Source organism: Cyprinus carpio, chromosome B1 (genome assembly GCF_018340385.1).
Source record: "Cyprinus carpio isolate SPL01 chromosome B1, ASM1834038v1, whole genome shotgun sequence".
In the NCBI taxonomy this organism is placed as follows: Eukaryota; Metazoa; Chordata; class Actinopteri; order Cypriniformes; family Cyprinidae; genus Cyprinus; species Cyprinus carpio.
The window spans coordinates 1,445,419-1,472,327 of NC_056597.1; the positions used below are offsets into that span (position 1 = coordinate 1,445,419).

Below are 26,909 nucleotides of genomic sequence, written 5' to 3' on the forward strand. Positions count from 1 at the left end.
ACTACAGCGGCATACAGTCCTTGGAGCAACGGGCTGCTGGAGAGACACAACATGACACTGACTGAGATCCTCCTGAAGGTGAAAAGGGAAAATGGGTGTGGCTGGCAGACTGCTCTAGACTGGGCTCTAATGGCCAAAAACAGTATGATCAATGTGCATGGTTACAGTTCACACCAGCTTGTGTTTGGTCACAGTCCTAATCTTCCCTCCATTTTGGTTGATAAACTGCCTGCTCTAGAGGGCATTTCTATGAGTACTAGAGAAGGACAGCACCTAGCAGCATTGCATGCTTCCAGAAGAGCATTCACAGAGGTGGAATGCTCAGAAAGAATAAGAAGAGCTTTACGAAAGCAGCTCAGGCCTACAGATGAAAAGTATGAGACAGGAGACAGAGTGTACTACAAACGAGCAGACAGTACAGAGTGGAAAGGCCCTGCGGTAGTTATCGGTCAAGATGGCTCTGTAGTGTTTGTCAGACATGGTGGGATTCTTGTCAGAGTACACCAGTCCAGGCTGAATAAAGTTAATGCACAGGATGAGGATAAACCTGTACTACCTGATATTCCTGAAAATAGTAAAGAAAATGAAAACGTAATACACACTGATGTGTCAGAGAATTCAGATGATGAAATGAGTGTTAATAGAGAAGTGCAAATCCCTGAAAACACAGAAACAGATGATAGAGAAGACGTGAGAGAAACTAATGAGACAGAGAGTGATGCTACTAATACAGTGGGTTCCACTGGTGTCAAACTGAGAACAGGTCAGACCGTTACATTTACAAACAGAGATGATGAGACAGAGAGTGATGCTACTAATACAGTGGGTTCCACTGGTGTCAAACTGAGAACAGGTCAGACTGTTACATTTACAAACAGAGATGATGAGACAGAGAGTGATGCTACTAATACAGTGGGTTCCACTGGTGTCAAACTGAGAACAGGTCAGACCGTTACATTTACAAACAGAGATGATGAGACAGAGAGTGATGCTACTAATACAGTGGGTTCCACTGGTGTCAAACTGAGAACAGGTCAGACAGTGACATTTACAAACAGAGATGATGGTACTAAACACACTGCCAGAGTTTTAGGCAGAGCAGGAAAAGCAAAAGGGCAATATAAAAACTGGTACAATGTGCAGTATCTTGAACCAAATGGCAGTGAGGGTCAAAAGGAAGCTTTAGACATGTCACATGTTGATGAACTTCTCACTGAATGTGAAACACACCGATGTTGATGTACTTATTACCAAAGACATCTCTTTTGATGCTGCTAAACATGCAAGAGATTGAAAACTGGCAAAATAATAATGTTTACGAAGAGGTCACAGACAAGGGTCAGAAATGCATCTCTACTAGATGGGTATGTACGTTGAAGGAAACTTCTAATGGTATTGTTCCCAAAGCTCGTCTTGTGGCGAGAGGTTTTGAAGAAGTCAATATTCATGAGTTACAAAAAGATTCTCCCACATGTGCATCAGAGTCACTCAGGCTGCTGTTAGCTGTTATTTGTCAAAACAAATGGCAAGTGAATTCTATGGATATTAAGTCCGCTTTTTTGCAGGGAATGGAACTCTCAAGAGACATTTACATTCGTCCCCCACCAGAAGCAGGCGTGGACACTGTGGAAACTAAAGAAATGTGTGTATGGACTTGCAGACGCTTCCCTCTACTGGTACAACAAGGTCAAAGAACTCATGCTGAACAGTGGTGGTAAAATGTCACGGGTCGGTCCTGCAGTGTTTTATTGGCAGAATGAGCAGTCTGAGGTGACAGGAGTACTGGCATGCCATGTGGATGATTTTTTTTGGGCAGGTTCAGAGCACTTTGTAACTAATGTCATTCCTGTACTTAAATCTGCATTTCACGTGGGTCGTGAAGAGCATGAGAGTTTTTCATATGTGGGGATGAACATTGCTACTGTGGGTGGTGTAGTGCAGGTGCATCAGCACAGTTATATTGAAAACCTACAACCAGTTCACTTACAGGCAGCACGTGCTGTACAGAGAGAGGCTCCACTAAACGAGAAAGAAAGAGAACAACTCAGATCCAAAATAGGACAGGTTCTGTGGGTTGCTAAACAAACAAGACCAGATGTTATGTTTGACACATGTAGCCTAGCATCCAACATTAAGAATGCTACTGTTCAGTCCATACATGAAGTGAACAGAGTTATCCGTAAACTTAAGTCAGAGAAGGTCACACTTAAGTTTCAACACTTGGGCAACAGTGATGATTTGAGTTTGGTGGTTTTCAGTGATGCTTCACTTGGCAATCTTCCAGATGGAGGTACACAGGGAGGGGCTTTAATTGCCCTCATGGAAAAAACAGGGAAGTTCTCTCCACTGTTTTGGCAATCTAAAAAAATCAGACGTGTGGTAAGAAGCACACTGGCAGGAGAAACCCTTTCCATGTCAGATGGTATTGACAATGCCATGTTCTTGGCTATGCTCTACTCTGAGCTTACCACTGGTAAAGCTGATCTTAATGCTCTCCCCCTTATTTGCGTTACTGATAACCATTCCCTGTTTGACGCTCTTAAGTCTACAAAACAGGTCACAGAGAAGAGACTAAGATTAGAAATAAGCGGTGTCAAAGAGCTCATACATGCTAACAAAATCAAAGAAGTGCGTTGGTCAAAAGCCAAGTCACAACTTGCTGACTGTTTGACGAAGAAAGGTGCTTCCTCACTTATGCTTCTTAAAGCGCTGTATGAGGGTGTATGGAAACTAATATCTGGTCCATTGAGCATTTATCTTGGTACAGTTTTTTTTGTTTAAATACTCAAACTCACTTAAATGTTACTGTGTTCTAAAAATGTTTTTATTTGGTGACAATGTTTTATATGTCAAAGTCACCCGTTCATTCCTTTTTTTTTATTTAAAGAAGAGAGGGAGATTGTTAACTTCATGTGCAAGGGAATGTATTATCGCTAGAGTCTGGGTGACTGTGACTCAGTTTGGTTTTTGCTCGCATGGAGGAGCGGGAGAAATAAAACTTTTTGTGGAACTACGTCGTGTCGGTGGCTATTTTCATGTTCTGCTCTCAAAGGCTGCATTTATTTGATCCAACATACAGAAAAAGGGTAATATTGTGAAATATTATTGGAAATTAAAAATATGGGTGTCTATTTTAATATACTTTATGATAAAAAAAAAATTCTGTGATGCAAAGCTGATTTTTCAGCATCATTTCTTCAGTGTCACATGATCCTTCAGAAATCTTTTCAATATGATGATTTATTATCAGTGTTGGAAACAGTTGTGCTGCTTAGTATATGTATTTTTTGTATTTATATATTTTTTCTTTTGAAACCAGTGATACTTTTTCAGGATTCTTTGATAAATAAAAAGTTAAAACAACAGCACATATTTAAAATAGAAATCTTATGTAACAATAACAATAACGGCAGTGTACTTGGTGTCAATCTAATCTTCAGTTGAGAGTTGAATGGCGCTTAGTGTCTCGTGAGATTTTAATTAGGTTTCCTCTGTTTCAAGGCATGCGATTGGCTGTTAGGTGCTGATGTCGCGCTTTACTGTGGCGCTGCAAGAACAACACGGCATGGGTTCAAAGCCCTATTCAACTGAGAAAATTGATCAGTGTCATGGTACAAGCAAAGTCTGAATGGTTTGGTTTGGTAAACTTGAAACGAAATCCCGCAATCTTGAGTTTGTTAAACTGTTGTCACTGAACAGGCCTTTTTGTGATTCACAAAATGCGTGTTAATACCAGCTGAAAACGGGGACTGCGCTTGTGCTGTTGCCAGGGTGTCATCGTCACAAAGGTAATCATGTTTAACACCTGTTAACTGTGCATGTTAAGGAATAGTGGGTCTTACATAATGGCCATCATATATGTTTAGTGCTTGTGTAACTTGATCCGGGCCGCTGTTATTACGTTAGCTCAGAGCCTCTGATCATGGTTGACTTGCGTTACATTTCTCAGAGCTGGTGGGTCTTATTGCATGTTGCTATATAAAATAATCTTTTTTTGTAATTATTAATTTTTAATCAAACTAAAATTAAATTTTAAACTAAAATTAATGTATTAAATGCCTCAAAATTCCCATCTTAATTTAATTTTTGATTTAATTCCAGGTGATACAGTTTACTTTTCATTTTCAGCTCTAAGATCTGTGTTAAGTTTTCAATACCATTGGCATTCCATCACTTTCCCCATCAGATAATCAATAAGCTGATTGGTTAGAGCTTCATCCTTGGCTTCCTCTACCTGTTAAACAGACAGCAATAAAATCATCATCATCATCACAACATGACAAATAGCAATAGCTGCTTACAACTAGACATATTCACCATAGTTCTTGCCAAACTGATTAGCACATCAACACAGTAATTAATTATAATTATTTGGCGACACTATAACAATAAAAAAAAATTAAAAGAAAGGAAAAATGGTGAATTCCAACATTACAATGTGCAGTACGTTTTCTAGTATGTACGAAGAAGTTTATTTCTGGTCTTTTTAAACCATTATTTAGAGATAGGAATCTGATGGGATCTGGTGATATGATTGATTTCTGGGTTATAATACTATAATACTATTACTAATCGTTTGAAAGATCCCTTCCGATATCAACTGGCTGATTTTTAAAAACATACACAGTATAATCATTGTGCATCTCCCTTTCTGATAAATTATGTGAATTGTAGTGAAGTAAAGAGTGAAATAGTAGCTCCCCAGCTGTACTCACTGTCTCAATGGCCATCTCTATGGCCAAACTGTCATCAGAACTTGGACATTTCAAAAAGTGCTTTGGTGCCTGTGTGTGGACAGACAGATACAAATACATTAATAAGCATTTAATGACTGATGTAATTAGCACAGTCAGTTGAGGAAAATATCCCTTTAGAGAAAATGAGCAAAGAGGGAAGAGCAACCAAGTGGGACGAAAAGTGAGAGCTTAAAAGACAAGAGGAAGTGCACTCAGGCATGGGAAGGAAAGAGAGAGAGGAATCTACACAAACAGCACACACAGCTCTCGTACCCTGCTGTACTGTCCACACTTCTGAAAGAACTTCCCAGCCTGAAGATGATTCTTCTCCCCGTTAAAATACAGCGCTATGCTCTGATAGTCCTCTATTGTAGCCTGTGAACGTTAACACACATGCATACAGCATGATAAAAATATTTTTTTAATTTTTGTTGAATAAGCCTTGTAAATGGTGGTGTGTAGTTAAATGAAGTAGGTCATTCCTATGCAGCACTATGCCTTCAACAACAACAAAAAAGGTTGTGCAGTAATTGAAGGAAGTATTCTTATAACAGGGTTTACTATATTTATAGAAATACACTCTGCATAGTAGGAATGACCCAAGTGTGAGATGATCAGAGAGATCACCGATGATGTCAGCGTAGACCTCCATCTGCCCATGCTGCTGGGCGAGCTGAAAAACTTCATCACTGCAACGCGACAAAACCAGGAACTAGATTGCTGAGCCGTAATCACCTAAACGCAGGAAAAACTTGTGCAGACACCAATCATTTACACATTCACACTAACAGAACATCAAGACAAGCTAAGAACTTGAATAAGTTCTTAAAGGATAAGTGCTTAAAGGGGTCATCAGATGCAAAATTAACTTTTATATGTTGTTTGAACATAAATGTGTGTTGGCAGTGTTTGTACACATCCACCCTATAATGATAAAATTCCACTCAGTGTTTTTTTTTAATCCCTTGATATTTCTCATATCATATCTCAGATTATTGGTGGTGTGACATCACACAGACCCAGGCCCCACCCATGATAGTTGATTGACACTGCCGTCTTACCTTAGACCCGCCCTGAGTGAGCTGTCACAGTCGGCCATTGTTTCATCCCCGGAGCAGGAGTAGACAAGAATGACTCCTAAGTGATTGAGGTGTTTTGTTGTAGGATGTAATAATGAACATAGCAGTCGTCATTTACTCCTGACATCTGAGGCGGACTGAAGACGCAATGGATTACTTTTGTTTTTGAAGGGAATGCGTCTATGTTCGCACAGATCATTCATGTTCCAGCTTCATCTACAGAAGAAGTGAGTATAAGATTCTTTTATCAATCTTTGCAAATCGCCTTTCCTAATAACGTGCTAGTTAGCAAGTTTTATAACTAAATGCAGCTAAAGTAAATAGTCTCATGAGAACGGCTCGTCACCCTATGGAAGAGTGGGGTGGGGTGAGCAGAGCTCATTAGCATTCGAATATTAGAAACATGAACTAAAACGGTTTGCTGTGTGCAAAGCTGTTTTTGACAGGGTAAAAAGGGTGTTGTTTTACACTACCACTGAGAACATTTTAACCAAAGTATGTTATAGACTTTTCATTAAGACCCTAAAGAATCATATCAACTTGTGGAAAATGGGCATCCGATGACCCCTTTAACCATAATAATCTGGAAAAAAAAAACATTTTTGCTGGTTGGCAAAAAAAATGAGAGAAATGTTCTAATTGAGTTTTCTTGACACACAGGTTTTTGGTGTTTCTCTCTTTACTCACCTGGCCACCATTTTGGCTCCTTCGATGGACTGAGTTTCTCATATGATGCGTTCAGCCTCCTCAGGGTTGTTAAGATGCTCCAGTAGGATTCGAATTACATTGTCCCAGTCTCGTGCACTTTCATAGGCCGTTGCTGCCTCTTTATATCTACACACATACACAAAATTTATAAAGTGGCAATTCGGGGAATGTTGAACTAAGTGTTTCTTGAACGTGGTTTTACAATAGTGTTCATAACACAAGGAGACGCATTTTCCTTGCTAAACACTTCTATTACATTGATAAAAATTCTATTTGGAGAGAAAAAGACGGATAAAAATACGCTATAAATCACAAGCCAGATTTTCAGTTAATCAGACAAATTGTTTGCTGAAAATATTTTTATCTTTGTGCAACACACTGTGCTGTATCACTTCACACAAGTTTGCTAAATTATACTTAAAAAAAAAGATGCTAAATTACCAAATTATATATATATATATATATATAAAATTATATATATATATATATATATATATATATATATATATAAAAGGAACGTATGGAAATAATAATTAAATTACGGAAACAATAATTAAAAATAGTATGAACAAACAACCTCTATTATTAAGTCCTCACTTTATTGGAGTGTGTTTTCTAAAAGGGACTCTATTTGGTACATACTTGCCATCCACCTCCTTTGCCTAAGCATACTGCAGGTGAATCTTTGGGGAAGTCACATGGGGCAGGATCTCACCCACCTTTGCCCTGTGTTTAGACATCAACAAATTAGCTACAAATCACAAATTTGCTTCTATTGCACAACACTCAAATTAGTGATGTTCACTGTTAATTACTGTTGTGAAGTTGTATTACCAGTTTTTGCAGCGTATGTAGACGGAGGCAGCTTTGCCATAGTACTGGCCTTTCTCATACAGCTGAGCCCCTTTGAATATTGCTGCACACAAAATCATTCAGCCAACAAGAAATTCTGAATAACAGCAAACTACTTAGAGGTAAATGAAAGTGATTTTCATGTCAATAAACACACACACACACACACACACACACACACACACACACACACACACACACACACACACACACACACACACACACACACACACACCTTCATGCTTTCCGGAATGGCTCCACAGTTTTTCATTAGAGCTCTGCTGGGGTGTTCGATGGCCTGGTTAGCTCCTCTACGAATGTCACCCATACGAATAGACATATGAGCCACTCCTGCCAGACAGTTCTCATCATGATCTTGGAACTACAAACACACACACATTAGGATCTCCCGCCAGCACCGGTCACTGAATGAGCAATGCCTTGTTCCATCACAATGAGGCACAAAACTTGCACCCTCTCTGGTGGAATCAGATGCCAGCCTCCATTGAAACTGCTGATATCATCATAATAACCTTTTCATTTTTGGATGAGAATTCCCTTTAAAGTTGTTGATCATAATTTCACAAACGTGCAGACACTCACCTTGTTGTTTCCGGTTATTCTTTTCTCATAGTGAACCAGTGAATTCGCATAGTCTCCACTAGAGGGCAACACAACATATGACATAACATCATCAGTGATAACACAGTCAGACACATCCAGCACAGAAAACAAGTCCATGTCACTTACAGTCAGATACAGTAAACTGTGCATAAGCATGTAATGTCTCCAAAACAAGTGTAATTAACTCATGTAATGTAGCTGACTTACACAAATTCAAGCTGTATTGCATATTCTTTAGAAATAAATATCTCATCAGGGTCCAGTCTTTTAGCCAGCTGTAACGCACTGTCCCAATGCTGTAGGTCCCTTCTCATCTACACATATAATAGCTCAACTGTTACAGTAGTCAAAGTGACATGGGAAGAATAGATGCATACATGTAAACTTTCATGTTCTGCACGTTTCCCATCATGCGGTATACTCTGATGGCCAGGTCCACCTCCATGTGATGCAGACATGCCCTTCCCAGCTCACTCCATGCCTCAGTTCTGTTCAGAGCTTTAAAGATATTCCACGAATCAGATAACGTGCACACACACAAACATACTGTAATCAACATTGCTGAAGAAATCTGAAGTGCTGTGATCATCGATCAAGTGAAATCGGCTGTGATCATTAATACATTATGCATCCAACAACCATGCTTTTAGAAGTATTTAGGTTTGTATTATTTGGCTTAATTTAGTTAAGCCTGCACAATAAACTACAGAATCAAACTAATGTAGCATGAAAATACCTTTTCAGCATAATGGCCTGTTGCAGTAATAACTGGTGTTTGTCTTTACTGGCGTCACTGTGTGGGTTGTTGAGGAATGAATGTGTGTTCAAAACCACACACTATTAATCTTCCCACTCTGGGTCTGACATGTCAGCTCCCTATTATGCAACAGCAAAGTCTCAAGGGGAAAATGGCAACTTAGTGGCACCAATTAGAATCACTTTAGAGCCTACAGAAAAACACACACAAACAAACAGCACAAATGTTTCACTGCCTAAATAAAACAAAATGTTTAGCACAGGGCATTGATGATTAGGAATGGAATTTGAGAATTTATTCAGAATTAATTTCCATTTTTAAACAAAGGTGAATATAAAAAGTTCTGGAGCATCTGCATTCTTTCACTGTACTAAGCTAAACTAAACATCACATATAAGCATCACAACTATGAACTGCTGTGTATGTGAACTTTCTAAGCACTGTCCATGCTTTCCATAAAACCATTAGAAGAAAGTCTAAAATACATTAGTTTTACCATGTAGGGTGTCTTTGTGGAGGTTTTGTCTGCTGGATGCGTATTTTATGTTCCCTTATTGCTGATCCAGTTTTCCCACAATACCCATTTAATGGCAGGAGAGATTTCTGGGATATCAAACACTGAATCGTTCAGCTGTAGGAAATACAGACTTCACTTAGTTTAAAGTTTAAACATGAGTCTCTCAGCAATGTCAAATGTCAATGTTAAAAAGATAGTCCCCCCAAAAGTAAAAAAAAAAAAAAAGTGTTTGTTTGTGTGTACTGGACAGTATAGGAAGCTGTCACTTTTTTCATCAATAAAAACGAGACGTGTCCATTGGGGTCTGGAAAGACTTTGCGTACACCCACTGTGTGGCGATACTCATTAACACTCTGCCAGTCTTCAAAATAAAAACACTGAATCAAGCCGGTCTATAGAAAGAAAGAGAAAAGCACAAAGAATTATACAAATTTAGGAAATAAGGTACATAATACCATGTTATATCATGAACAGTCACACTAAAAGGCTCACATTACTCAAACTTTAGTACCTTATTGCTTTTATAAAACAACTAAATGACAAACTTTTGAAATCCATCAGCAGCACATCTGACGGGGCAACCGCTTAAAACTACACGTGTTAACTATAGCTTACGAGTTATTTTAAAGCCTTTAATATAAAGCGTGACACAAGACAAACCTGCAGCAGCTCACTGAGTATCCACCTCTATTTTTGTGCTTGTATCAAATGACTGTATGTTGATATAAACATTGTTGCCTTCTTCCATACTGTTTACAAAAAATATATTGATATAACATACAAACTCAATATACCGCCCAGCCTTGTGGCTCTGTACATGTACATTGGTTTTGACAACTGGCCAACAAGTCAATCTGCCCACCGGGAAATGTGGCATATGGCAGTTGCGCAAACATCTATTGTTATGACACATGCATACTAATGAACACTCACCAGTTGTCCCCACAGGACGCAGCCTTGTTTAGAGACTGTGAGATGGCGATGCTAGTCAGGCTGTCTTTATGATTGTGGGCTTGAAACAACTCTTGGCCAATTTCACGGATACAAAGTAGCCATGTGAAAATCCAATCATGATATTGCCATCCCTATACCTAGAGAGAGAAAGGAAAATATGTGCAGTATATAAAAAACACACTGAAATATGTGATTTTCAACTCTTTGTATTTTTAAGTGTTATAACTTCAGTATAAGAAATGTACATTCTAAATATAACAAATTATTATTATTAGCTAAAATTAGATGGCAACCATAATTTTCTACTCTTTTTATTTTTAAGTGTTATAAATTCAGTATAGCACTTCAAACCTTGGTTAAACAGAGCAGGGCTCTATAACCACTAGCATGCAATTTTAACGTATGTTAAAACATGTATGTTAAATAAGTACATCTCTGTGTGTGTATGTGTGAGAAAGTGTGTGTGTTTGTACCAGCGGTAGGAGATGATGTTGCTGTAATGTTGCTGAAAGGGTTCTATAGGGTTATCGGGGTCATTTAGATTAAACAGAAACAGGGTCTTCTTTCCTAAAGCCACACTAACCTGGAAGTTAAAGATCATTTAGTCATCCTGTAGATACATTTGCATTTTCATGAAGCAATGTGAAAAAGCAGAGCTGGAGTAAGTGGCCCAAGCTGTTCTCAAGGGATGCATTTAAGCACAACATGAAGCCAAGGTGAGATGGTTATGGTTGGCAAACAATGTTGAAACTAGCTGGTTGAAAATAGAATTTAACTGATGCGTAGTTACAGATTTCACTTTCCGAATTACAAATTGGAACTGTTTAACAACGTTAGTTTCACTGTTTACACAGTGATGCCAGACTCAGAACTCATTTGTTTTTTTTGTATATTTTATAGTTTACTAGTATATGACTGTGATGTAAAATTCCGGATGTAACCATGTAAAAATATTATTGGAACCTCTACCTATAAGTAAGTTTAGTGTAAAAATGAAGTAAAATGAGCATGTTAACGTACAGTGCTTTCTCCTGGAGATGATCGCTCATCTGCTTTCATCACTGAGAACTGAACATCTGCAGGATCTGCTCTCATAGAGGTCTGAAGGAGAGAAAAGGAGTGGTAAACAGCATGTCAAATTATGCTATTTATATGTCCGCATCAACATATAAAGTATTGAAGGATCTTGTTCTGACAGACCCTCGTGTACCTGTCGAATGGTGTCTCCCTCATGGTTGCTGACTGTTATGCTGCGGTCTTCACTGCCCAGAGCCAGGAGGTTCTGAGATCTCCAACAGCCACATGTGATCTTCTTTGTGTGCTTTATGTGCACATGTATGATGTGTTACCTACATGTGCACATGTATGATATTATTATTATATATTATTATTTATTTATTTTTTTTTTTTTACAATTATTGAACTTATTTTTTAGAGTTATTTAATTTGAAGAGTATTTTATTTATTTTTTGAGATTATTGAATTTAACCCATAATATATAATAGAATAATGTTCAAAACAAAAGGAGTCTATGGGTGACGTCACGGACACTACGTCCATATTTTTTTACAGTCTATGGGAGAGACGCAAATATGACGAAGTTAATATCAACATTTTGTTTATTAGGAGACACGCAAATATGACGAATTTTCTCTGCTAAAAGACATGAACTGCTGTTGAGCTAACTAGCCATCGTACTAAGGCTGTTCACGATGCTCCTAAAAGCATGCTAACAGAAAGTACACGTGCACTTCACACAGCGACATATTATTTTTTTAATACAATTGGATATGAAATATCTTATATATGTAAAAACATACGTGCCTTCATTTTTGTATGTCGAAAACGTTACACTTCCCAGGGTGCTTCACTCCGACGCGTCTTTATCTCTTCAGTCAGCGCTCAGCAAGACATAATCACTGACTGACAAAAAAAAGCGAATTTATTTATATGATAGATAGATAGATAGATAGATAGGTAGTTAGGTGGTTAGATAGATAGATAGATGGTTGGTTGTTTTTTTTGAAGAGTATTATTATAAGAAGTTTTGCAGAGATTATTCCATACATACGGAAAATAATATTCGGTGCCTGTCTGCCTAAATATATGTAAAGCATATTATAAACTTTAATTGCAAATAGCATGATTGAAAGTAATATATGTTCTGAGTAGGAAGCCTCCTTTGTTTAAACCTTAATATTTCGCAACTAACGTTATATTACAGGGATAAGAATAAGAAATCTGAAACGAAGATCTTAAAATTAGATTTTAACTACATATTTCTGATAAAAACCTGCTAGTTTAATCTGGACAGATATCAAAAGGCGCCTGTTGCCCTCATGTAGCACTGAGATGAATTGCAACGACATTGAACTTGTAAATAAAAGTGAGATGCTATTAAACCTTGAAATTAGAATATTCTTAAAGAATGCTTTATAAAAGCAAAAGTGAGATTTTTTTATCATGTTTACTTGGCTCAACTGATTGATTTTTATCAATACTACAAGAGATGATGTGTATATTAAATAGACATTAACATTTATTACTAGAGACTCGTGCATAACACTTAATCTAAGAGAAGAATCTGATAAATATTTCTATACTTCTTTTATGCTTACTATTTCTTTTGCAAGGACAAAATGCATATTTGTGCTGGTATGTGTGCACGTTCAGTTATCCGTAAAGTGGCAAACCTTGTTTCAGACACCATAAAGATAAACAAAACAACTGTGCGCCAATGCATTTTTTATTTAATACAGCCATTAGTTTTCAGCCACACATCCTCTACAGATATGAACCCCAAGAAAGGTAGAATGTGGCTTTGAGACAAGTACATTTCAATATAAAAAGGAAATCCACACGGTACAATCTAAAGTATCAAAAGATTTTAATAACATTGCTTTTGACAAACAAGACAATATGAAACGGTAGCAAGAGTCATCTATGAAGTAAAGAGGGCTTGTTCTAAAGATATGATGAAGTGAAAGGTATAATTAACACTCATAATACATCCACACATAAACATTAACTAGAACCTTTTTTTAGTTCTCAGTTTTTGTACAAGAGGAGATTCCACATTCCACTGCCTGGGAACCAGTTTTCTGTGGGGGATTAATAAAAATATATATTAGTAATATTAAGCAATTATGTTAAATTATATAAAACATTGTAAATTAATCTTAACTCAAATTAAATGTATAAACTTACTGTTGTTCTGGTGACATGAGATGCAGAACACTCTCTTCTTCATCCATAACTTTGCTTCCTATAACCAAATTTTAACGTGTTCACAACCTTCCAATTAGTACTTTTGCAGTTTATGACAAAAAACCATATACAGTACGTTTCAAAAAGTAATTTAAGGTTTCCAACATATAAAAAGGGTTTACAATATAAAACGTCTAATTATAAACTGCTATTCACATTATTTAAAAAAAAAAAATGTAAATGCTATTGTAACCAGGTCAGCTGAAAAGTATGAACCTGTCACTTTTTAAACCCAACTAATGACAGACCAGGTTTATGTTGTCAAAACTGAGATTTCTGACCTTAAGACTTAATCTATTCTAACAGAATCTATTCTAACAGATTAAATGTTAATTATTATTATTATTATTTTTTTTTTTTTAAAACATACCTCTTCCAGATTCATTGCAGATGGCACTGACTTGCTCTCCAAATGTCACTTCATTCATGCTCACTTTAAAGAATCAGAAAAGAGTTCATGTTTATTTAAACTGAAGCCCTTTGCATTCCTCGAAGGAATACAACGTCTGGGGTTTTATTGGCTCATTTCAGCACAGGTACTTTTAAAATCTTTAAAATGACATACAATACAAACACAACCATTTTTACTTCTGTAGTGTAAAATTGGGGTGCCATATATCAAAGCTATTTACACACAATGTTTTTTAGCATTTAAAAACATGAGATGCTGCTCAGTGGGGTGAAAACTTTTTTTTAAAGTTTTTAACTTGAGCACCATGTTTTTAGATTGCGGTGTCATGCCTTGAGACACTGCCAAAAAAAACGCAAATGTGACAATCAAACATCTGTTTAGCACGTGATCAGCCTCTAAGGGTGGACAATTGTAACTATGGGAGACATCCAAAAGAAAGAATCTTACCTTGTGGAGTACTGATGGCTCTCCCAACCTGTTTTCCTCGTCCTGAGAGAGAGAGAGAGAGAGAGAGAGAGAGAGAGCGAGAGAGAGAGAGCGAGAGAGAGAGAGAGAGAGAGAGAGAGAACGCACTTACAGTAAAAAATATTTTTAACTGATAATACAGATGATAGGGATGTACAATAAATATTGGCACGATATTTAATGCGCATCTCGTCAGTAAAGCCGGTTCTGTATTCAGCATCTCTACACGTACGTGCTTTCACGTGGAGCAGCATTTATTACACAGAGCCGTTGTTCACTGACAAGCTGCTCAAAACATGATCGTGGATTTGCACAGCTTGTCAGTGAACAATGGCTCTGTGTAGTAAATGCTGCTCCACAAAATTTCACTCATGTTTATGCTCAGAACTTTAGAACTGTAAGGCACAGAAGGAATAATTTTTTTTCTCTGAATCCTTGGCTCATGAAGTCCAAAATTAAAAAATCGTAAGGTTTAGTTTTTTTTTTGCTATTTTTAATTGTTTGAAAAAAATACTTTTTCGAACTCTTCCTAGACGGTTAGTCTGATTGTCACCAAAATTGGCTCAGATCATATTCAGACCATGCTGGCAAAAAGTTATGGAATTCAAGTTGATTAGTCAAACCGTTGTTGAATAACGTGCAAACGAATTGGACAAAAAGCAAAAATGGATGTGAGACTATATCTCTGCAATGGTTTGGCGTATTGAGACCAAACTTGGTGTGTGCTATAACAAGCATGACCTGAATCTACCTGCAGTGTTTCAGCACAGTGCCACCTAGTGGTCAGGCGATACGAAAAATGGCTATTTTTGCTTATAACCTCTGAATGGTTTGACCAAAAAAAAAAAAAAAAAAAAAAAAGAATTGGGTTGGTTAGGAAAATGTCCTGTACGCCATTTTGAATTATGTTGCAAACCTACTTTTTCGAACTCCTCCTAGACAGTCAGTCTGATTTTCTCCAAATTTTACTCAGATCATCTTCAGACCAGGTTGGCAAAAAGTTATGGATTTTGTGTCGATATACAAAATGGTTTTCGTTTAACGCATCAACAAATTTGCTGGAAAGATGCCAAACTGCATCTGAGGCTATATCTCTGCAAAGCTTTGACATTTACACCAAACTTTGTGTGTGCCATTGTCACTTAACACAGAACACACCACATTGATTTGACAACAGCGCCACCTATTGGTCAAAAGCGATAAGCCATTAAATCATATTACTAGTGGTTGTATTTATAATTTTACTGCCATTTTTACAAATCATCTTAAAATGGTTTTAATTACTCATTGCTGCAATTGGTCTGATGCTTGCTTCTGTAGTGCTTGGCCCTGTAATTGCTGCTTGCAGCTATATTTTTCATTGTTTGTCTTTAAAATTAGTCTTATATGATAATGGAAAACATATTATAGAAAATAAAATAAAAACCTAAATTCATTTGAAGATGTGTAATTAATTAAAATCAGAAGTATAAAAAATTACATTAGAAATAAATCTTTGTTGTTCTGTATAATCAATATTATTGTTCTGTAGTTGAAAACAGAAAGGCTGTCATTTGGTTTACCTGTTGAAAACACTGTAGGGGAAGAATGGGTCCTGACTGGAGTTACCATGCCAGCATAAGTGCGACGCCTGAAAGAAAGAATAACTGTAAATGCAACAAATCTATTCATACAAATAATCTTTATAGATAATGTTTGCTGATGATACAATTATTACACTGATATTATACTGCAGATGTCCAATTATCTGTTGTACTGGGATGTGGCTCAGTTTTACCTGAGAGCAGATTTAGGGGTTTGTCCAGGACCTTTAGCAGCATGAGGATTTAGAGGGGTGGCAAAACCTGCCTGCCCCCCAACGTTTGCTGCCTGGGCAGGAGAAGCCACAGCATTACTCTAAAGAACGTGTAAGAGAAGGAAAAACAGGGGAAGGAAGCAAAGTTGTCAAAAACCAGCAGTAACACTTAATGGCTTTGTTGCCAAACTTCTACTTCTTTCCGATGCAGGTGTATGCTTGACTCACGTTTCGCCGGGGTGACAGTGTGAAGTTGGCCAGTTGGTTCTCCATCTGCTGTTGTTCTTGTTGTTTTTCCTTTTCAAACTGCTTGAGGTTATATTCCACCTCTGCAGCCAACTGCTCATCAGCAGCAAACAACTCCTTCACTTCTGAACGATACTCCTGCATGGTCACCTGTAACACACACATAAAAGGCTCGAGTCAGAATAAATGTTTGTTAGGCTTTTGTTTGGAATAAAGAAGTGTTTCAAATACACATGGTTAAATTACTACTATGTAATAGAGATGGGTCTGAAAAACAGATTACTCATAAAATGACGATGATCAATTTACTCAGCTACTCTTTTGTGTTTCTTTTTATGATGAGTAAATTATGGTCAGTGGTTTATATAATGACACTTTCCAATTTTCTGTTGCTTAAATTACTACAACTAAAACAAAGATGGGTTTCTGTGTTTGATGAATCAGACAAGTGTTCTAATGGACACCTTTCAGACTGTGGTGACATTTCCACAGTTATTAACATTACAAATCTAGTCAAGTTTTTTTTTATTTTCATCTTATGTAATGTAATGTACATTTGTAACACTATACTTTGTGCTATATTCCCATAGCATTAAATTAACTAGTTAACACTGCTGCTGAGGGAGTGACAGCAAACCACCAAAATCAATCTCAACATTTTTTCCCCACTTTCACAAAGTCACAGAAATGCTAGCAGTGTTTTTATTTTCTTCTGCTTTTGGAGAAAATGGGAACATTAAAATATATATTTGTTGTAGTCTCCTGTTCACCACTAATAGGAGTTAACCTAATTATGCTGATTTCTGCTTTGTTTTTTACCATTTTGACTGAACGGGTCTACTGCATGCTTTTTGCAACTAATAAGATCCAAAGTCTCGTGTCCTGAGATAAATTTAGACATTTTCGGCCGTGTTTTTATTTAAAAGCTGAAGTGTGAGGTGGTGGAAGTCATTTGTCTGTTGTGTATATATGCATAGAGAAATAATTAAGAACTAAATTTATTTAAAGAAGTAAGGACAAAAAGCACATCCCTTTTATCTAATCACATCTATATGCATTACCTGTAGGTAGGCCATAAGGTGTTTCAGGACAGGTGAGTGTTGCTCTTCCAGCATGTTCTTCAGACTGATGATGATAGGAATAACATTCTCCACAAAGTTCCTCTTTTGGACCTGAACATAAAACAGACAGCCAGTTCAACAAAGATCAAACAATAGTTTTTTGACTGCCTTCAGAATCCACCCTCAGGAGGTTTTTTCTCACCTGTGAGACCAGCTTTTTCTGGGCCACCTGCAAGACAGCTTTAGCCATGGCCATCTCATCCTCCTGAGGCTCCTCTCCTGCTGCTGGGCCGCTCATGGCTGTCAGTTTCATCTCTTTCAGTGACAGGATGTCAAATGTATCTGCAAGCAACTCTGAGCCGTCAGAGTCCAGAGGCAGCTCAGAGTCCACAAAACTGGCTGGAGAAGAGAAGAATCTGTAAGGATAACATCTATGTATCCTTATCTATGTAAGATTCAGAATCAGAATTTGTTTCATCTTTGTTTTGCTCTTGGTGTAGAAAGACCATCCGTCTCGATTTAACAACCGATCATTCATTTGTTACATAATTTTCTAATTGGATGATTTGTACTTAATAAATTTACAATTAGAATAGTTTATTATAAACAGCTTCTCCACCCTTGAAAGTGCTACATTTCACTCCTAAAATCTGTACACAGCCTGCACACTGCAAACACCACAGCAAGCAGTCAATCGCACACACAGCTCTTACCAAGGATGTCCTGGCAGATTTTAGTAGTGATATTGAATCGTTGTTCATCAGTAAAATTTTTCAGTAGGAACCTGTAGATCCTGAAACGTTTGCCTTGATTCTGTGGTCCTTTCAAAGAAAACTTGCTTTTCTCACTAACAGAAAACATACAAACAAACACATTTAGTTTCTTCCTATAAATTGAAAGAAAATTAAACAGTATTTTTTGAAACCATCTATAAAAGCCATCTCCAGGTTCATATGAAGAATCATTTTAGAATTTACCTCTCTGTCTGAGGGAATTTATTATATTTCTTGTGTTTTTCATAAGAGTTGAAGTGGAAAATGCATTCGATGAAATGCTGGGAAAACATGAGGGGACTCTTCTTAAGCAGGAGGTCAACCAGGCAGTACTCACAGAGACTAAACAACAACAAAAAAATGAAATCACTTAAAAACATTAGATTAAATGGCAAAAGAAACTGCAGTGTGATAAGCTTTTCTTCGGTCACATTTCTTACTCTGCAATGGTAGGGTCTGGGTCCACAAGAGCAATAGCAAAGCGGAAAAACAGTGCACCTTTCCATTTCACATATTCTTCCTGTTAAAGAGCAAAACATCAAAATGCAGAACAAAACGTTCATGAAGGTTTGATCGCAGGTTGGTGTGTGTACCTGCAGTAAGTTTGTGAGCATAATGAGGGTCTGCTCTCGGACGATGGGGTCCTTGTCTCTCAGACAGGCTGAGATATTTGGGATATATCGGGTCACTGTGTTGGTGTAGCGCACGCAAAGATCACACATCACCACCACCACGTTACTGCGAACGGCCAACTCTGTGCCCACTTCCAGCTCCCGTGCAAACACAGGCAGATACTTCAGCATCAGTTCCTCGTGCTGCAGACACAGCTTACCTATGACAGAAAGAGAACAAGACCAAACTCAAAACAGATGTCATCACATTCTGCCTGCTGGGTTTTGGGTGTCTAAAGTAAACAATTAGTTTGTAAATGTTTCAAACCTAATGTGATAACAGCATGTGCTCGCACCACTGTTGGCATGGAATTGGGTTTGAACTGAGACAGAGGCTGACTAGCAGGCAGATCTTCCCCTTCAGCAGGAACTGGAAGAAAACAGAATTTGCAAAAAAATTACATGTAGTTCAGATGGTTTTGCAACATTTCTCTAAGACCCTAATATTGACATCAGGTCTAAATAGCTTAAAAACACATCATAGTCTGGGCAGATAACTAAAACAGTTTTCTGAGAGGTCTTTGGTTGTCTTTTTTTGGCTTAAAACTGACGCACATCCATACCAAGCAAAAAAAAAAAAAAAAAAAAAAGTTGTATGGACAAACCTGGCTGTTGCTCTGAGGGAGTTAGAACAGACTGAACCAGAAGGAAAATTCTCTTTCCCACTTTAGAAGGGCAATGGAGAGAAGCAGCACCAAGTGTATAAAGATGTTTCACCTGAGAAATGGATGATGGATTGAAAAAAGGGAACAAAACATTGCCATTTAAAAATGCAAAATGTATTTATAAAAAAAAAAATCTTTAACTTAAGAAGGATCCTTCACAGCCTGTTTAATAGTAAAAGTCAGAGAGGGTGTAAAATAGTCATGTAAAACTAAATGATACTTGTTTTCATTGCAAAAATGTTATTGTTGTATAAGTAGGCCTTTTAAAAAAAAGTTGGATTTTTAATAAAATCTTGGTCTATACCAGCAGGTCTTCATTGATGTTTTCAGCTCCCTTCTCTTGTAGAATGACACCAGACAGATAACTCTCACACACAGAGACCAGCTCTCCACAGAAACGATTCAGGAATTCTAAAACACACACACAAAAAGTATTAGAGTATAAATGACACATTTTATTAAAACCTTACTGGCAATGGTATGATCTTACCAAAGTGTCCTGAGTGTTGTCTGATCTTGCAAATCTGACCAGAGTATCCACACAGGAGCTGATCACCTCTAAAGGCAGGCTGAAAGTCTTCAACCAGCTCATCAGATCATCGACACAGGTAAAATGTGCATTTGTAATGAACTTGAATTAAAATACCATTACTAACAAATTAAACTGAGTACCTACTGTATACACTATAGTACAAAAGTTTCAGTTCAGTAAGATCTTTTTTTTCTTTCTTAGAAAGAAAGAAATGAATCATTTTATTCAGTGTGGACACATTAACAACAATAAAAAGTGACATTTATAAATGTCATAAATGACTTCTATTAATTTTGATATTTAAAATAAATGTTTCTATAGCACCAAATCAGTATATCAGAATGATTGCTAAAGGATCATGTGACACTGACTGCTGAAAATTCAGCTATGTAATCACAGGAATAAATTACATTTTAAAATATATTGAAAGAGAAGGTATTTTAAATTGTAATATTTTACAACATTACTGTTTTTACTGTACTTTTAATTAAATAAATGCAGCCTTGTTTAGCATAAGAGACTTCTTAAAAAAAAAAAGAAAAAATTTCACCAACCCCATAGTAGTGTGTGCATCAACAACCTGAAGTACAAATTAATAGCACAATAGCGTTTCTCAGTTCATCTGAATCCAACCTGACTATAAATGACTTGTGGTTCAGTAAGACCAACAGCTTTTGAGAGCAAGACACATTTATGTTGAAAAGAACTGGCTCACAAGACCAACTTGTTTGCTCCTTAAAGATGTAATAAATAACTGCCACCTCACTAGATCAATTATGATGAAACCACATCATCTGTCACAAATGGGAACTATTTTTAATTATAATAACATGCATTTGCGATCATATGAGTTGCATTCTGAAGTCCTGAAAAATTACACATACCTACTATTCTGGATTTGGTGTCATCATTAAGATTAGAGGCAATGTCACCCAGAACGCTCAAGATATGACAGGTCATTGTAACTGATACAACTGGTGACCTATTAATTAAAAAAAAAAAATCATAAAACAAATATTTTGGAACAAGCAGTCACCTTTTAAACACTCTAACATCAGTAAAAATCTAAATTATTAGGACAAAACTACATATTCTATGACCTTTTTTCTTTATACTGTAACAATTTGTACATTTACCATGAGGTTCAAAAAAATTAATAAATAAACAATTCCCTTCACTTCCTTAGCTCTGTTCTCTGACCTGATAGTATTCTCCCAGGTATCCAGTATGGTGCCATAGTTCAGTTTAGGAGAGCAACTGGCAATTTTAGCTAACAGCAGCCAGGCAGCAGCAGCCCTCTCTCCCTCGGTATGAGACAGCAAACCATTCACAAACGTAGGAGTGAACTTCTGCTGCGGAGCCCACACACTGAAAGCCTTGCTGAAATACCGGCTACAGAAGAGAAAGATGTGGAGGATGACAGAATTAAAACAATGAAAGCAAAGAAAAAAAACGGGAAACATGTCACACACCACTACTCACAGATGGTTAGGACACATGCTACTGACCTGAGGTCTTGACACTTTTCACACAGCAGTCCCAGTAATTCCCAGGCCAACTTCTGAGAGGCATCACTATCCCGATATTTGCCTTGACTCTTAATGTGAGCAATGACGACATGGTCCAGACACTCAAGAGCTTTCTCTTGCACAGAGCTCTCAGAGTCCATGACAGCCGGTAACACTCCTCTCAGCCAGGCCTCCTGGACTTCTCTATTCTCAGGCAGAGCCTAGAAACATAATGATTGAATGGAAGAAGTTCACTAGATGCTGTGGACACACACTAAACCAGCATAGTAGTATGAAAATCTGAGTTTAAAGGTTTATAGCAACCATTCAAGCGGACAGGCCTAATTTTTATTATTATTATTATTATTTTGTCAGTAAAATTGTGCAGTTATGAGTAAACAAATATGATTAGTATCTTATTTGTGAAAGAAAGCGACCATACTGTCTGGCTTACATTGGTCATGAGAAAAACAGGACAAATTCAGTTAGAATTCAAACCTGGCCTAGGCGATAACCATTACAATGTTGAGGTACAGCTAAAAGATTGACTGTTTTGACTAGCTAATCATATTATTGGTCATAACAGATGGACGTAGTATTGTGAGGTTGGGAGGGGGTGCTCACAGCAAGGAGATCCATAAGGCACTGCATGGCTTTCTTCTTCACTGAGACAGCAGGATCCCTGCAGCGATCTGACAGAATACTCAGATTCTCTGCACTGCATGAGATCACCCCATGCTTCAGTAGACTCATGACGGTCTACAAAAACACATGAAAGACACACAATCAGTTATAGCTGCTTTCTTTACACTACAGTATTTTGACAATAAAAATGATGGTTTTGTTGGAAGAAATGATGGAAAGGTTTACCTCTGCAAAAATAGGATAAAAACAACATTTTAATGTGTACAGACCACAGCAGCAGTGCTTAAAAACAACTTTCTCAAAAGGGTCTTATCTAACAACTAAAGTACTAAAAAGAAGTTTGGTGGAAGAAACCTTACAAGTAAACATATATAGGAAAAATGTGAAATGCTTCATAGTGTAGAATGTATTTCATACCTCCAGTGCACTTTTTCTAGCATTGGTTTTTGGATCACTGACATGTTTTTTAAACAGAGTCAAAGTTTCCTCATCTAAAAGTAAATAAAGAAACATTCATAAAGAAATAGTCAGTCATGCAAAATTTGAAACTTAAATGACGAGAGCTATATTTATTTATTCACTTTTTAACACCATGCCAGCATCAAGGCTATTTTCATGGAATCTCTGAATAAATTATACAAGGTATACAATTAACAATAGGTTACAAAAGACATCTCACGTGTACACTAGACAAAAATCCTAAAATATATTCAGGTGATACATTTTTAAATAAATTAGTTAAACACCCATCTGAATAAAACCGTTGTCTATTTACATTAAAAACAGTACAATCCATTAAATATGCTTCACAGTCATTTTTGTTTGGCAAGTAAGGCATGATGGTGGTTCTTCACCTTTTAATAAATAGCCATGTGCAAATCTTGTATGACCTAAAAGGTGACAAGGCCTACAGTATATGCGGTGAGCTTACTCTGTAAGGAAGTATTCATGACGCTCCTGTGGGTCGTGGTAATGCTCTTGTGTTTTGTAAGCTCAATGGTTCTGAAGGTCAGAGCGGATTTCTGAACAGTCTCTCTTCGTTTTAGAGTTTCTGAAAAACAAAACTCAAAATGAACCATCACTGACTACAAAAAAGCCTCGCACTTATTTCATTTTAAATACTGAAATATGATCTTACGCTCAGAGCGGCCTGACTCCAACATAGTTTGAGCACCTGATAAGAAAACAGTGAGCTTATTCAGTATTCAAACATGCTGCTTGTTACAAATAAATAATATAACTCACTCATATACAAACATTTTACACAGAGCTGTACAGTTACAGTACTGTAGTAATATACATACTGTTGGAAAAGAGCTCATGAACACATTTTGTAGCATTCTGGGAACCAAGCTCCAGACACTGTGCCAGGCAGTGCAACGCGTGACCTCTGACTGTTGGGGAAACGTCATTACGATGATTGTAGATGATGTTGTGCACCAGAAACCTGTGAGGCAGGAACACAGCCAGCTCAGGGTCCACTGTATCGTCCACATCCCTCTCACTCTGCTCCAACAGGACCATTGCAACATCAAGCGCAAACATTCTGAATGCCACCTGAACAGAGGTTTTCATTGTTATTCATCAGGAACAGACCAGAGCATTGACAAATATCAAATAATTTGTGCTTAAATTAAAATAGCCATGGGGCTGTGACATGATACGTCACACAGTTTACCTTGTTGTTTCGGGAGTAGCTATAGAGCCACTTAACAATGGCTGCATAGTCCTGACAAGGCATGTTAGCCATCAGTTTCCCAACAGCTTGTGCTCCACTGGCTCGGTATTCAGACTTCTCCACCATCTGAAACAAACACACACACACAAACACAGAGTGACCTTTTTGGATCTTTTAAATTGAAGTTACCTGGACTTTTAATGGAGTGAGTAAATGACAGAAATATCCTAAAAGATTTGTTGTTGTTCCAAATTTGGATGGAGTTATTAATTTTCAGTGATATGATTAAGAACTTTAAATTTTGCAATGTTTTGATGCTCTTTTTATCACCGATATGAATAGATTAATTTTTAGTTATAATTCAGATATAAACAACTCACAGAATCAATGCTGAACACACAGCATGGGACAAAAAAAAGTTTAGAAACTAAATGTAACATTAAAAACAGAACATAAATATTCCTACATGAAACATTACTGGAACCCCAGGAAGAATGGAATAAGCAGTCACTAACCTAATGAAAAGTATGGCCTGGTCTCTGGCACCACAGACAGTCTGAGATGGAGCAAGGAGACATGGCTTGGACCTCTCTTGTGTTTTCATCATTAGAATAACATAGAGTAGTTTGCGGAACACTCGGCGACGGCACTGTAAAATTCAACACCCATAAAGATCAAGCAATGTAATGTAACTCATGCAACTAAAATGCAGTGGGTTTTTTTGGAGTAACCCATACTCACCTCATCTCCTTCACCATGAATGGTTGAGCAAAGTAACCCCAGTCCATGGTAGGACAACTCAGGCAGACTCTGTAATTGGTCGACACTCTGAAAACACACAAAAATCATTGGTGTGAAAGACTCTTAACAAATGCATTAGAGTTGATATAGTTAAAAACTATACTAAAATGGTTTGATCTAAAAGAATGGTATAGAATAGCTTATTTTAAAATAGTTTAAGATGAATATTAATACTGGACAAAAAAAAAATAAACTTGAAAAACAAATGCCAATTAGATATATTGCCTTGGCAACAAACTGAAATAAAATAAGTTTTAAGTTGAAATGCTAAAATTACAAAAACTAAAACTGAAACAAAAACAAATTGAAGCTAAATACCTATATATTTTTTAAATGATATAACCACATACAATTACTAATTAAAATATAAAAATAAAAGCCAATTCAAAATATTAATAAATAATCTCTAAATAATACTAAAAGTAGTGCTGAAATGCATTTCCTCATCTTTCTCATTTTCTTTTGCATTTACCTTTCCTGAGAGAATGACATATCTCCAATGACTGGCTCAAAGTTGGTAAGTTCAGTAAAGAGCTGAAAGTAAATGAAAATATATATAAAAAAAATCTCAGCATTCTGTAAATATAATTGTAAAAAACTAGTGCTGAGTGATGAACTTCCTGATCATTCAGTCATCATTGACTGACCTGAACACAGCTGTCAGCACTCTGAGGTTTGTCTCGAAGAGAAAATCTCTCCAGCAGTCTCAGAAGTGTGCGAACCAGCAAGACAATGCCCTCTCTTAGTTTCAGCAAATCCTGTGCAGAAAAGTACACCACCTCTTCTTCGTCATCTTCATCATCATCAATCTCCATCTGTTGGGAAACAAAACACCAAAATACATGACACCACTGTCACACTGACAGAGTAGGAAAAAACGCTTTTAAAAGATGATAATTGTAAATCTCACATATACAGTCAAACAAAATTTGAATTCTATACCTCCTCAGACACTTTCTTTGGGGGTTTGGATCGTTTGCCAGTTTTGGGATCACCTTGAGAGCTTTTCAAAGAATCTTTCTTGCGTTTCTTGCCAGAGTCTTGAGGCCAGCATTTCAGGGGCATGTTCAGACAAGTATCAAAAAGAATCTGATGGTACACTTTATTCGCAACACTCCCTAAATATGGACAAAAACATCAAATAAACTCATGAGGGCCTAACAACCTGAAACCAGTGTAATGTCATGCATTAGAAAGGAATTCAGCACTGCAGCCAGATGCAAGGGATGGAAACTGACCAGGTATTTTTAGCAGCAAAAAGTACAGAGAGGCGGCCTGTAGACCGCATAGTCTCTGTTCAAGACTGGGACTTTTGGTTTTAGCACGAAGGATGAAGTAGGAAAGGACAGCCACCAAAGTTTTTGCAGAGACACCATTCTCACCAAACACCACCCAGACACTCTGCAGGGAAAAAATACATCATAAGCAAGTTACATTTACACTGCCTGCATCACTAACAGATGGTATATGTTGTGGAGTGAAGCAGAAAGACATCACAGCATCATCACATGTTATACCTGTGTATTGTCATCATCCTCATTGGAGAAGGGCAAAAGCTGCATGTAAATTGTTTTGAAAACATCAGGGTCTTCTTTTATCTCCTCCTCAATAACAGGGTCAAGAGGGTCTGTGTGGGTGAACTCCAAATCCCACACTGCATCCACCCAGGCTAAAACAAGTCAACAATATATGTACACTCTCGTTAATAATGCTTGATTGTTTTCAATCTAATTATAAACATAATGACAGTTTCAACGGCTAGCTAACGTTTCTCTCTGCTATGGTATATATATATATATATATATATATATATATATATATATATATATATATATATATATATATATATATATATTATATTATATAATAAACCATAAAACGAAACCAAAACAATCTCCCGAAATGTCAGTTGCAACCACAGACTGTATAAAAACAGGTTGCAACTTAACACATTTCGTTGGTTTACTACAACAATACACACAGTGGATCTCAAAAGTCATTTAGCCATTGTTTCTAGGACACGCTCGTGACAAAAAAATTAAACCATACCTGTAGACACACTGTTTAATTTTAATAACCGCAGCGCTCGTATCAACTCCATACTTCAAAATAACGCGCCAACAGCCGCTGTACTCGGGGACAGCAATCCCGGCATGCTTGGCG

At 37.1% G+C, this 26,909-nt stretch overlaps 1 protein-coding gene across 1 annotated transcript; it reads right to left on the minus strand.

The window, feature by feature from the left end:
- Positions 1-13,097: 13,097 nt before the first annotated feature.
- Positions 13,098-26,905, minus strand: LOC109056190 (condensin-2 complex subunit D3-like). Its single transcript, XM_042717563.1, has 34 exons — positions 26,796-26,905; positions 26,264-26,415; positions 25,985-26,147; positions 25,689-25,864; positions 25,394-25,561; positions 25,219-25,280; positions 24,687-24,774; positions 24,424-24,594; positions 23,946-24,071; positions 23,572-23,824; positions 23,406-23,441; positions 23,199-23,318; positions 22,685-22,758; positions 22,247-22,381; positions 21,623-21,843; positions 21,315-21,506; positions 21,000-21,096; positions 20,078-20,183; positions 19,887-19,993; positions 19,523-19,634; positions 19,186-19,287; positions 18,840-19,078; positions 18,687-18,766; positions 18,451-18,588; positions 18,187-18,320; positions 17,676-17,872; positions 17,474-17,584; positions 16,395-16,562; positions 16,149-16,267; positions 15,934-16,001; positions 14,354-14,395; positions 13,865-13,927; positions 13,435-13,492; positions 13,098-13,328 (listed from the first exon to the last, which is right to left on the minus strand). The coding sequence occupies exons 1-34, from the start codon at positions 26,845-26,847 to the stop codon at positions 13,256-13,258; spliced, it is 4,203 nt and encodes a 1,400-aa protein (XP_042573497.1). The 5' UTR covers positions 26,848-26,905; the 3' UTR covers positions 13,098-13,255.
- Positions 26,906-26,909: the final 4 nt, after the last annotated feature.

Bases quoted from the DNA above. Each gene is read 5' to 3' on its own strand.
- LOC109056190 (XM_042717563.1), bottom strand. From the start codon at position 26,847: ATGGAGTTGATACGAGCGCTGCGGTTATTAAAATTAAACAGTGTGTCT. The intron at 18,321-18,450 runs GTAAATTCTAAA...GTTTTCTGTTAG, and splicing joins AAATTCCCTCAGACAGAGAG to TGAGAAAAGCAAGTTTTCTT. The intron at 13,493-13,864 runs GTATGTTTTAAA...ATTTGGTTATAG, and splicing joins CTGCAATGAATCTGGAAGAG to GAAGCAAAGTTATGGATGAA.